The sequence below is a fragment of the Cydia fagiglandana genome, chromosome Z (genome assembly GCF_963556715.1).
Source record: "Cydia fagiglandana chromosome Z, ilCydFagi1.1, whole genome shotgun sequence".
Taxonomy (NCBI): domain Eukaryota; kingdom Metazoa; phylum Arthropoda; class Insecta; order Lepidoptera; family Tortricidae; genus Cydia; species Cydia fagiglandana.
Window position 1 is genome coordinate 23,114,067 of NC_085959.1, and position 13,168 is coordinate 23,127,234.

General features: G+C 38.9%; 1 protein-coding gene across 1 annotated transcript; it reads left to right on the forward strand.

The window, feature by feature from the left end:
- The first annotated feature begins 224 nt into the window (after positions 1-224).
- LOC134678334 (transcription factor GATA-6-like) lies at positions 225-10,288 on the forward strand. The gene is made up of 7 exons (XM_063536862.1): positions 225-558; positions 4,653-5,835; positions 5,907-6,099; positions 6,248-6,426; positions 7,102-7,233; positions 9,537-9,679; positions 10,208-10,288. The coding sequence occupies exons 2-6, from the start codon at positions 4,660-4,662 to the stop codon at positions 9,660-9,662; spliced, it is 1,806 nt and encodes a 601-aa protein (XP_063392932.1). The 5' UTR covers positions 225-558; positions 4,653-4,659; the 3' UTR covers positions 9,663-9,679; positions 10,208-10,288.
- Positions 10,289-13,168: the final 2,880 nt, after the last annotated feature.

A 13,168-nucleotide genomic window follows, 5' to 3' on the forward strand; every position in this document is an offset into this window, starting at 1 on the left:
TCAGTTGGAGGGCTACGATGCCACAGGCAAACATTGGCGTCCAACAATATAACACCCCTATCTTTGCGTCGGTGGTTAAAAATGGCTTCAGGTTAGTGAGCACTCGGTCCTCTACCTTAACTAGATAATTTAATGATACCTACATTGGTTCAATCCGGCATCATTTATCATAAATTTTACATTTTCAGTACACAAAGTAACGAAAGGCTTAACTAACCTTTCTGACTACGTGCTGAAAAACGTTACGACGACGTGAGGCGGGCGCGCTCAGCCAATCACGCGCACGCAAACTCCGCCGCGGGGCGCGCGCCGGCGCCCGCACCCCGCGCGTCCCTCCCCTCCGACATCATCACTTCGGAAAGCTTCGCACACCTGGAAAACTGACACAGCGCCTGAGACCAGAGCATCGCCCGCGCCGCGCCTACTCCTTGACTATCTCTCGGATAATAGATTTGACGATTTTGTGAAGTGATAGTGGTATCATAAAAATGCTGAATTAGATTCAAAGTTGCACCAAAGATAAAATTAACATAATTTAACATTGTTACTTAGATTCAGGTATGTACACATTACCGTAGTTTTTTTATAAGTAATAAAATACTATTTTTACTTAACTGATATGTGCCGTCGAGCGTTCCCAGTCTACTCAACTGTATAAACTATGGTGAGAGCAAAATTGTTATCATTTTATATAAAACCAATAAACAATAATGGGCATCTTACAAGTGGAAGATAGACCGTAATAAGCAGTTTCATACACGCGTTCCTTTAATTAAATAGAAATAACGTGATTAGGCAATACAAAAAAAGAATAATTAGGTTCTTAATTGATTTTACGAGTAGAGTCCTTTAAATTTAAAATGTGTGAACAATGTGCGTGTATACTCTTATTTAATTTATATAAGGCGGTCGACTTAGTACAATATTTATTGGACCGATAGGTCTATTATAAATACTCATTTACATAGAGAAGTTCATCTTTTTTGCCGTAAGGTTTAACCGTAGACGTTGTAAATACTCTAGTACTTTCCACCCCCATGTAGCGAATCCGCGGTGCTCATGCTTCTGCCGTATAGCGAATTTTTCCTTGCTGTAGCGATATTGCCGATGCGAATTGACCTATGGTTGAAATTGTTTTGGAATAAAGAACATACGGATTGGTACCTGTATAAGTTTCACAATTATTCTTTCCGAATACCTATAGGAATAAATACAACACAAAATAATCAATTTTTATTTAACGAGTAATTTTAAACGTACATATTTCTTACAAATTCCTATTTTATTCAAGTATGTCCGTAAATAATTATTGAATTTTCAGATTAATTCTATATTCGCTCAATCTTTGACTAAAAGTATTTCGCGAGATACTTGGCTATATTTTTTGTTTAATAAGGTTATTATAGTGCGTGTACGAATATCTAAGTATTAGAAAATAGTAGGTACGCTAATCTAATCTAACCCAACAATTATAGAATGTACACGCAAATTTGTTTTTAATAGAATACCCTAAAAAATTAAGGTCCGGAATAAGGCTAACGCTACGTCTTACGTAGGCGAACAACGCGCGAACGCGGCGAAATCAATCCTTTGATGCCCATAGAAGTGTCCTACGTAAGCGATCTCGTTGCGAACGCGGTGCGGCGCGATTTGCACGCGAATGTCAGGCGGCGCGGCGCGGCGCGGCGCGGCGGCGGCCGCTTTCGCCGCGCCGCGCCGCGCCGCGTTCGCGCGTTGTTCGCCTACGTAAGACGTAGCGTAAGTGCTCATGTAAGTCTAAGATTTCCTGAGGTCTCCGACAACTTTCCTAGCTTTTTAGAAAATCACACATCACTACTGGGTACGGAGTACGGACAGGGATGGATGAGTCATATTTTGTTTTTGTAGTTTTTATTTTGTTTTATGTGACTTGAAAGGAAATAAATACATATACTTAGGTAGGTAGTTCATAAAATCAGGGGACCGCGAAATGTGAAAATTAAGGAATATTTACGTTATTAACAGCTTCTTACCTTTCTGCGGTAAATGAATGATGTGATAGGTCGAGCAAATCGACGGATACGGGGATGATGAAGTGTTTTTACTCTCGCAAAAAACTTAAGGTCATCATTAATTTTAAAAATACGTCAAGCTCTTCGGTGGTCTTCTAATGTGACCACAAGGTTCAGCAATGGCTGAACAAATACTGTTTAGAGCTACTTCCTCGACTTTCCTTTGCGATATGACTGCTAAGAACCTACCGTATTTAATTTATTGAGTACTGTAATGTATTATAAAAGCACTATCGGTGATTTTAGTCAATAATTTCAGTTATGTTAGTCCTTTTTGTTACCTGGACTGTTGAATTATGGTCACATAATCATTACCTTTGTAAATACTGTTATTGAAATAATCAGGATAGGTATACAGTATGTATCAGAACGAAAGGCAAAGAAAGAGACTCATTAATGTTTAGGTCATACTGAGCAACTTTTACTATGAGACCAACCCCGAAAAAGCGGAAAAAAATTGGATGTATCATACACTTTGCTGGTCTGATGTTGAAATTTCCTACGGGAGAGTCAATTATTTCCGCGTTTTCGGGGTTAGTCCCATAGTAAAAGTTGCTCAGTATGACCTAAACATTAATGGGTCTCTTTCTTGGCCTTTCGTTCTGACACATACTATTCTATGATCCATATAACAAGTATGTATCTTATTTTAATGTTAGACGTGTAAGTGAATCGAGAGTTTTTTTTTTAACTACATGGTGCGATTGATATAAATCTCAAAATTTTACAAAAAAAAAATACTGCTGGCTAGCGTATATAGAATACAACTGAAAGCCCCACAGATTAGTATCCTATTGAGTATTGAAGGCATTCCACATAACTAGTAGGGTAACTGCTATAGTTATTGGCCAGTATATAGTAATTGAATCCATACAAAAGAAAGAAACAAGCCAATTGAAACCTTATTATCAAAAGTGGCCAATTCAATAACTATAGCAGTCACCCTCTAGTGCCTTGCTTTAAATATGGATGCATCAATTTTCATCAAAATGAGTCCAAGTTTGTGTTCATAAGCCTTAAGTATGTAGGTATATAGGTTCATAACCTACATACACTTAAAAAGCATATACAGCTGCCCAAATGGTTAATTTCAATATCAGTAGTAGGTATATATGATACCATATTAAACAAAGTTTAAACCTGGTAACCAGAAATGGCACTCGCACTAATATGGAAGAGTGTTAGAGAGATACCAAGCGTTTCGTTGTAGTAGTGCAAGAGATTGTCACCTTGGCTAAGCACCCGGGGCGTTCCAATAACCGAACCCTTAAAAGATTAAAGTTGGCTTGATTGAAAAAAACACGAAAATTGACATTTATTTTCAGTTTTCATTTGTAGGTAGATATATATCATAGGTACCATAGAAGTTTAATTTTAATATTAAACAGCTAGTGATAGACAAGGGATCCGAGGAGCAAAATTTTTAACAGACGTAAATTATCAATGTACCTAGGTAATATAGGTACGTGTACGTCGCAAATTTCGCACGCCGCGTCTTAACTTTTCTTGAATTTTAATTTCCTGAATTTACGCCCTCCTAGTGTAGGTAGGATGACTAGGATGGTTAAATTAGTGGTGAGATGTGATGCGACTTACGACACACCATATACCTATGTAGTTAGTTTGATGAGGCAGGCACTAATAAACATTTGTTATCAGAAGATGTAAGTCCTGGTGTGGTTATCGCGCGCCATCAGTATGTCGAGCAAACATCGCGCTCGCCATGAACCGCGCCGAGCGGAGGGTTCCACCGGGAGCGGAAATTCCAAAACCACCCAAATATTACTTGTATCTTGTGGTTTTATTAAAAACTGCCGTTCACAATTAACGGTACACTTAAATTATACCTACTCGATTCGAAAGAACTGACATTAGATGTTCGAATTATCTTTTAAAAAAATATATCTACCTATTGATAACTACTTTATACCTATATTTAGGTATAAGAAAACTCCCACAAACCAGATACTCTTATATTATTTATTAGACAAGTTTTTAATTAGAGCCAATCGAAATTTAACGTTCTGATTTCCCGAAGAATGGTGCAGGATGCAACAGCAGTGCAACTCGTGCTTTACATTATTCATAATTCGGTGTTTGTTAACGTAGATACGTAAAATTAGTTTAGGAGTTAGGTCAAATCTTGCAAGCAAGTGTTGAACAAACTCCCGAATTTTGGTTGAACTGAAATTTGAAACACAGTACACGCATTTGACAATAAAAGCTAGAGTGTCCGTCAAAAACTTATTATATAAATAGGTACCTATCTATTTTGTTCCTCATTATGATTCTGGTATATGTACGACTTTTGGCATCCAGACCCTAAAAGAAAATATCATTAATTAATTATATAAAATGTGCAATACTTGATAATACCTAATAAATATACAAAACCTAAACCGTAACTACTAGCTTAAGAGTCAGTGACATGGTGATGTCAACAAAGGCCCTCGCCTGCGCCGGCGCCGCGGGTCCCGTGCTGTTTGCATTTCCGCGCCGGCGGAATATCCGGCCGAACGCTTTTAAACAAATTCAAACACGCACCTCCTTGTGTGACGTAGAAACGTAAGAAACTCAAAATAACCAAAATTATTCTTACAGTATTACTATGGAGTCGGAAACGAATACAACGGCGGGCGACGGCGAAAATCAACAGGAATTGCAAGCTACTGCAGAAGCATTACAACTTGTAAAACATGAAGAGAGGATCGAACAAGATCAATCAACAAACAATAGTACGAGCTCTCCGGCCGATACGGCTGCCGACCCACAGCATCCGTCCCCGCATCCGCAGTCGCAGTCAGTAATAACGTCTCGTCGTGCCGTACGTACTATCACTGCAGCCGGGCACATCACCACCGATGACGTTGATGTCAATCCTGAAGATGGCGTGAAGGACGAACCCCCTGAACCACCGCCGGTAGAACATGAACAGCATCCCATGCACCAATATACACCAAAACTGGAAGAAAGCGAGGCACGGAATATCGCACAGCAACATTACGACGAAGAAAGGCTACGCTTAGCCGAAGCAGAAACAGCTCGATATCTAGCTTTCAAACCGGAATCTTATAGATCACTACCGTCCCCAGATAAACGCATGCAGGTACAATATACCCGTGCTCCACAGCGCCCCACATACGGCAGGGGACTGTCTTTGCGTTACGGTGCGTCGCATCATGTTATAGTCGCGCAGGAAAACAATGCAGAAGATCACGATCCGGATACTTTCCTGGGACCCAAAGACAAACCGGAACAATTACAATACACCCAAAACGATGACATCGGCGCACCGGGTACCAGTGATGGCAGGCAATATGGAGCAGTTCTGAGCGATCAAGTGTCAGCGTCATCATCGCTTGAAATGATTCAGACGACTTCTTTGAACAGTCAACAATCAATCGGTGTTGCGTACCAACAAGTTAAATATGAGACCAGGGGAGAACCTGAATTACGACCTACGACATATGCTAGTCTGCAGCCAGTAACTTCTGTACACGGAGGTTATGCATATGCGGGACAGAGCCCTCAGTATGGTGGAGCCGGAGGATACGGAGCGTACGGTGGCGGAGGCAAGGAGCTGCTTACGCTCTACGGAGCGGCAGGCGCTGCGGCTTCCGGGACGAGAGGAGACGAGTCCCCGCCCGGCCAACTCCTCTACCGTAGCGATCCTACACTATCATCATCATCCCTGACCACGCGCGGAACGCATGTCGTGTACGGATCAGTTGTACCGCAATCGCAAACAGTTTATGAAGCTCCAGCTAGTCCAAACTCACAACAGGTAATTAATTTTCACCCTCAAAAACACTTACATTTTTGGTACAGATATATCATTTAAACATTATATTTCAGGTAACATTATATACACATGGTAATGCTGTACAATACAAAGTCGCCGGCGAGCACTACCTGGGTCAGGGCGGTGGCGTGGAGTACGTGCCCGTGTCCGGATACGACGGCGGCCTGCTCGTGGAGGGCTACGCGGCGCCGGCGCAGCCCTGGCCTGCACATAATATGCTACCTATTGATGACGGTTTTGATGCCAGTAAGTCAGCAACTATTTTTTTTATTAATTTATATTTAAACCACACGTATATTTATATTCCTAATAAAGTATATAGTCACATTCTCAGTTACTAAATATACCTATTAATATAGCAATAGATTATACAATTTATGTACCTAACTTGTAGGCATGGCTGGGATGGGAGAAGTGAAAGAATGCGTGAACTGCGCAGCGGCAACCACTCCCCTGTGGCGACGCGACGGCACGGGGCACTACCTGTGCAACGCCTGCGGCCTCTACACGCGCATCAATGGTGTTAATAGGCCACCTCTTAAAGGACAAAAAGCAAAACCTCAACAGGCACTGGTAAATAACTGAAATCTTTTAAATTCGCCGTCCCTAAAGATTAATCATTTAAAACAAAAGTTGATCCTTAAATAACATCAATCATTGATTAAAAATTATATTATGTAGTACCTATTATCAATTGACCATAATAAGGTGGGGTAAGACTATCACTTGTATAGAATCCTCTGAGCACAAAAACTATGTAAGTATAACCCCACCATACCTTACTTTAAAAATTCCTAATTTTCTCAACTATTCCAATTTTCTCAATCAAGTAAATTTATAGGTACCGTTATATTCGTTACCGTTAGTTACTTAAACTTTAGACTGGCAATTTATATTTTAATGTTAAAAAATACTCCAGTTATATGTAAGAAATCCGCAACGCAGGCTTCGTCCGCTGGCTACAAATGCAAATCAGCAACATGCTTCGTCCCAAACTTCGCCGACTTTAGATTAGTTTAGACATAAACATTTAATGAAAGCTGTTCTTATAGGTACCTCTGTATTTTACCTATTGGATTTATTAAACAAAAATAGGTTTTTTACTGTCCAAAAAATCAATCAAAATTTGAAACAGATACTTTGCCATTCTTGTGGATATAATACAATTTTTCATCACTTTTTGAAGTGTAAAGAGAGTCTTCATGAGTTGATGTGGTGATGAAAATGTTTTTTTTTAATTATCTTCAGCCAACGAACGGTAACCGACGCGTGGGAGTGACTTGTGCGAACTGCCGCACGTCCAACACCACGCTGTGGCGGCGCAACAACAACGGCGAGCCCGTCTGCAACGCCTGCGGACTCTACTACAAGCTGCACAACGTGAGTCAGAACACATTACTAAAACCACTTATTTGCTATAATGTCTTCTTCATCTTCACACACACTCTTGACAGAGTGGTCGTGGCCATTTTGTAAACTTTTGAGCGACTCGTTGAACAACACGTCGCCATTCCTCTATAAATGTACCTACGTACATCGTATAACTGTGTTTAGTTTTCATTGCTCTTAAGTTCAACTAATTTAATTAGTCGTAGCCTAGGTATCGCCACGTACTACTTTTCCTTTCATTTTATTTATTTATTTATTTATTTATTTAAACTTTATTGCACATAAAATTATAAGTACAAATGGCGGACTTAATGCCATAAGGCATTCTCTACCAGTCAACCACTGGGCCAAAAAGAGACGGTTGTTAGGTGCAGGTTTTATAATAAAAAGTTAAAGCGATAATTACAAAACTACTACTAAGTACTATTTACAAAATAAACACTAATTAACATACGATGAAATAATAAACTTACACATGTACTTTGTATGATACACTTACATAATTTTGCCTACTACTTGTAACCCGTTCTGTTTCCCGAGATCGGAGTTGAACAAAAACAGAGCGTTTGGTTGGGATTCGTCAAATTGTAAATTATAAAATGTATGCTGCGTGTCAGTGGTCAGTGGTGTTAGTAGAGGTTACTTCTAGTATGTTGCTGCTATTGCCCATCTTCTATACCTAAATATAAAAAAGTCTGGTTAGTTACACCATTTTTTATTTAAGAACGAAGACTTGTTGAAAAATCACGGCTGAAATGCAGGTAAAAAACTTTCCTAAAACTATTTTGTAAACTTCATCATGTGTAGGGTCTCAGGGAGGCGAATTTTGAAAATGATTACATGACATGTACTTTCTCGTAGCATTCGTCATGGGTATCGTTTTCTAGGTTGTAGAGGGTGCGGATCCTGTGGATTTCAAGAATTCTGACTATTTTAGAAATCAAAATGGCGGGCATGTACGATTTCTTAAGATTGACATGAATATCGTTATCTAAGTTGTAGGGGGTAGGGATTTTGAAAATAATGACATTTATTGAATGGCTCCCAAATTTGAATGAAATCGTGCTTTTCCCCCAAACTCCATAGAAAATTCTTTTTATTTCAAAAATAAGATTATAGGGATTGCTCTGACATAAAAAGTTTCACCCGATCTTTTAAATCATGTCCCGGGCGGTCCATGGACGGACTCCAATCTAGGATAAATTTGGGCCCCTAATTCGTCGTGTAGGTACAACTGTCAGATTTCTCGTTCACTTCAATTCAATGATGAATCGCATGTTCATCAAGTGCGGACTGCGGATAATATCCTTTGGCAAAACCAATAATTCAACAAATATCAACTTTGTTTTATTACTACTTTAAGGTTTATAATGGATTGGTCTGGTTGTCACCTAATTGTGGAGTGCTAATGTCAAATTTTGACACGGATTGTTCAGATTCAACGGAAGTTCAACACGACACTTAACATCAAACGTCGCTTGTCGAATAAGGCCCCTGAGCAAACCCACATTACGCAAGTTCCGTCTCCAATAACAATAAAAAATGAATATGGCCAATTGCTGCAATACTTAAATTGACATACCGTGTAAAATATAGAGTTATCACTAGAATTAAAAACTGATTAGCACACACAGGATCAGCGCTAGATAGGATTGCGCGCGTGGACCGGTGTATTGATTACGGCGCGATACGCACGCAGCAGGTATTAATCTAATCGTAGCCCAGTGCAGTCGCAGTTATCAGGGAACTCCTCGGCAAATATTGGTTTGTGTAAAAAAAATCAAAACACAGGGTGTCATCTAATCTCGCGAGATAAAACGGCCGGGGCTACCGACTGATAGAGAATTATCATCGCACGACCACGAATATTCATAATGAGATAAATAATCTTTTATCAATTATCTCTTCGCATGTAGATACGCTTGTTTAAAGGATGATAGGACCGCGTGGCGGCAGATTACGAGGAGTTCCCCCGTCTGGGAATGGCAGTTGTACTGACGAAGGCGCATATCTAAGCTTGCTTCAAAAAAGCCTGTGCGGCATTACAAATTGGTCAATTCTGGGTAAATGTAAATTATAATTAAGCAAAGTGTTATATTGTTTTAAAAAAATTCCTCCGGGGTGGAAAACGCTCGCGCCATAGTTAGGTGAGTTCAGCTACATTTTGCACTGTAATAGCAGAATGTGACAAATGGTAGCGACGCTAATATTGGGTTAATTATGTACAACATCAGTTGTTCGTCATTTATAGAAGTACCAATTAGGTACCTACAAGATGTTGAAATATTTTTCAGGTGAACCGGCCGCTAAGTATGAAGAAGGACGGCATCCAAACGCGCAAGCGCAAGCCGAAGAGTATGGGCGGCGCACACGGCGTGCCGCGGCCCGGCTCCGGCGCGCTCCCTGGTACGTGGCGCTAGTACCGCGCCTGTCAGAGGTGTGAATACGTCGCATCTTGTTTGTTATATTCTGGTATACCAAATGCTTGCTGAAATGAGGGTGATGCCGTCAAGTGTTCAAAAATAGCGTTACTTACATGCCTAGAAATTTCGTTGCATTATACCCAAAATCATTACCTACCTTCCAATATTTTATCAGATGAATAAGCATGTAAATGTAATACGAGCGAAAATATTACTACTTACCACACATTATGGTTGATAATGATGACGTTATTAAGTGAGTGAATATTGATTGGACCAACTTTGATTTGATCATACCTACGTTTTTTTTTCTGAAACAAACAGCTTTGAATATCCATGAGGAAATGAGCGTTTTACCTTTACATAGCTTTCCACCGTTTAGTTAAAGCTCGTATTTCATTTAATTTTAGTACAAATTGGCCATCATACATGTTTTACCATCACAGTATTTTGTAGGCACACATTTATATGTTATTTTGTCCGCGATCAGTTTTCGTGCACGGCTAGTTGTAAGGCTAACTGTGGTGTGTGGTGGTCCGCAGTGGAGGCACACTCGCACAAGGTGCTGCCTCCGCTGTACGCGGCGGTGGAGGGCGGAGGCGGCGCCGGGCTGCTGCTGCTGCCTCCGACGCGCCATCACCCCGACATGTAAGTACCCACTCTACCTCATCAACTCACGGCAGCCACATCACGCATAGCTAGGTAGACCAGCAATTGCTTGAATAATACCATTAATACTAATAAATCAGTCTCAGGGACTATTATGACTACAATCGTACTTTACGTAAAAGTTCGCATTCAGCGCGCTTGACTAATGGGCCACGTCTCGGTCGGTCTCAAACTCTGCCTTCAAAATTATTAAGTACTATTTGGTGTAGTCGAACTACTGGAACTGCTGTTGATGACTACGGCATACCTAAACGATATTTCACTTCATTCGTTTTATTTGTGAAACTTTTTTTGTATCCTCTTGGGTTGGTAGGTACGTTATAATTTAAACGAAAATCGATTAAACTATAAAAATATGTATATTCACTTTTAAATTCGCGGTAAGTACCTGAAGTTACTTAAAAGTTTACGGCGTGTATGTAAATCAAACCTTCCTTAGAATTAGATTCACAAAAACAGTGCCTTGGCTTTTGCTAATTGGCACCTGTATCTAGGGAATGCTCCCGGTACTGAGTTTGTATGGCGAGAACCGGGAATTCCCGGTTCCTGTACTGTATTTGTATAGAAAACCAGTACCGAGAGCACTCCCTACCTGTACCTATTACATTAGAGTAAGGGTCTCATATATGAATGTTGCTGTGCTTCTTTCAAAACTTCCAGTAAACAGGCTATAAACTCGTAATTATTTATATCTTTAGATGTTTATGTTTGCTACCGAGATGTTACGAGTATTCCATGCTAAAGTGTCTTCATAAAAACCTCTTTTATTTGCACAACTCTTGTTTCTATTTGTATCTGTCTTACGTTATCTCAAGGTTGTGGCTTGCTTATGCTCTGTTTCGGTGTGTAATTATTTTTGTCTTTTGGTGGTAATATTGGAAAATAAATAAAAAGCTTTTATTTTATTTAGGTAACTACAACTTACATGGAACTTTAACAAATAAATGGAGGAAATAGAATTATTATAAGTTATAAGGGTCAGTCACATTTCATTTGATATTTATTCAGGGATAATTTTACATTACAGCATTATAGCTAGCGCCAATGACTTGTAAAATTAAATAGGTATGTTATGTAAAGTAAAGCTAGTATGCTTAAAGGATGACTCACGTTAGACCGGGCCGTGTCCGGGCTAGAGCTTCCGGCATCGCAAAGTTAAGGGAATCCAAAGCCATTTTACGCTGCACCCATTTGAATGACGGGTGCCTCCCGGTGAAAGATATTTTTTCTAAAATGTGTTTGACCCATAAAGAGTCATTCACTTACTTAATGTGACTAAAATGATGGTTAGTGATGATGACGCGGCGATTAGCTCGTGATTTGATGATGTAAATGTGCATTACTCATAGTTAATTATTATTCATTATGTTCTGATTTAATTTCTGTATGGATTTAATAAGATTTTCTTTTTCAGGATACCACCGCTAGACCGGACAGCAGCGACAGTAGCCCCGGCGTATTATCGCCCGCCCTAATTGTCCGGGCCGGACTTCTAAGCAGTTTTTCACCACACCAGCTCGTAAACGCTCTCTTTATACTTCAAAAACCGATGAGAAAGTTGCATTTTAATTTTATCCAAAAGAGTGCCAAAGTAATTTGATGCAATGTTGAGTTGTCTCCTCGATATGACTGGTAGAATAAAGGTACTTTTAATTGATGAACATTTAAAAGCGGTCATTTGGATTTTACTTGTAATAATTTACAATTAGTATTTTCTTTGCGTTGGTGTGGTGAACACTTAGTGGAAAGTTTGTTTAACCCTCGTCGTGCCTTCAAAACCCTCAAAATTCCACTTATCCAACTATGTAGTTGCTACACTTGTAGTTCAATTTTGGTTTCTTTTAGTTGGTCGGGTTGCGTATCAATATTGGCACTAGGGGTTAAACAATTATACAACAAATAACTATGTATTATCTTTCAGCCGCCCGAAGACTTTTAAAAGGCCATACCATCATTTAGTTTTTTATTTATAGGTAACTAAATTACATTTGATTTGGTGTTGTGGCTGGAGGATAATGCAAATTCTTAATAAGTCACTTCAGTCAGTCACAAAATCTTATCACAAAAGTGCCACAATCAATAATTACTATAACATAACTTATTAAAAATATATTTGCTACTAGATGTATTCAAATATTATATTTAAAATAGTGTGGTAACAAGTTTCGTGTAAGTATATTATTTGCCATATATCTATGTACTTAATTAATTTTTTTACCAAAAAGCGCTACGATTTAAGATTACCTTAATAGTAGTTTTATGTGACTGCTATATAATGAAAGGCATTAAAACAAGAGTGGGTTTATGAAACTAGCTGAAAGCGAGTTTCATAAAAACATCACATGAGTGTTTAAATGCCTAATTAATATACACACATATTATTTAAGCTCTCTATGATGTGTACAGCAACCGAATACTTATTATTAGGACCGCCCATTGCAGCATCTGTGTTTACACTGTTTGCAATTAACATTTCATTTCTAATAAAACATCATCTACTGAATGAATACTGGAAATGAATGCAAAAATAAATTTCTTTATTTTAAAAGATGTTAAAAATTGGAAGATACTCGTAATTATTGAATCGAAATCATTACACGCAACGATAACATTTTCACAGATAAGAAATAAGTTGCAACAAAATAGCCAATTTTTTTGCTGATCGTAACTTGCAATTTTTAAACGCATTATACAGGGTTTATGATATGTGTGTATATAAAAATAATTTAACTTTAGATATTTAACTTTTAGATAGCTACTAAATTAAATTCAGTTATGGAAAATATTAAAATTAAGCTATTTTACTAACTGGGGGTGTTCTGTGTGCTACTATA

Excerpts from the sequence above, each read along its gene's own strand:
- LOC134678334 (XM_063536862.1), top strand. The coding sequence starts at position 4,660 with ATGGAGTCGGAAACGAATACAACGGCGGGCGACGGCGAAAATCAACAG. Across the intron at positions 5,836-5,906 it reads CTAGTCCAAACTCACAACAG|GTAACATTATATACACATGG; the intron begins GTAATTAATTTT and ends ATTATATTTCAG. Across the intron at positions 7,234-9,536 it reads TCTACTACAAGCTGCACAAC|GTGAACCGGCCGCTAAGTAT; the intron begins GTGAGTCAGAAC and ends AATATTTTTCAG.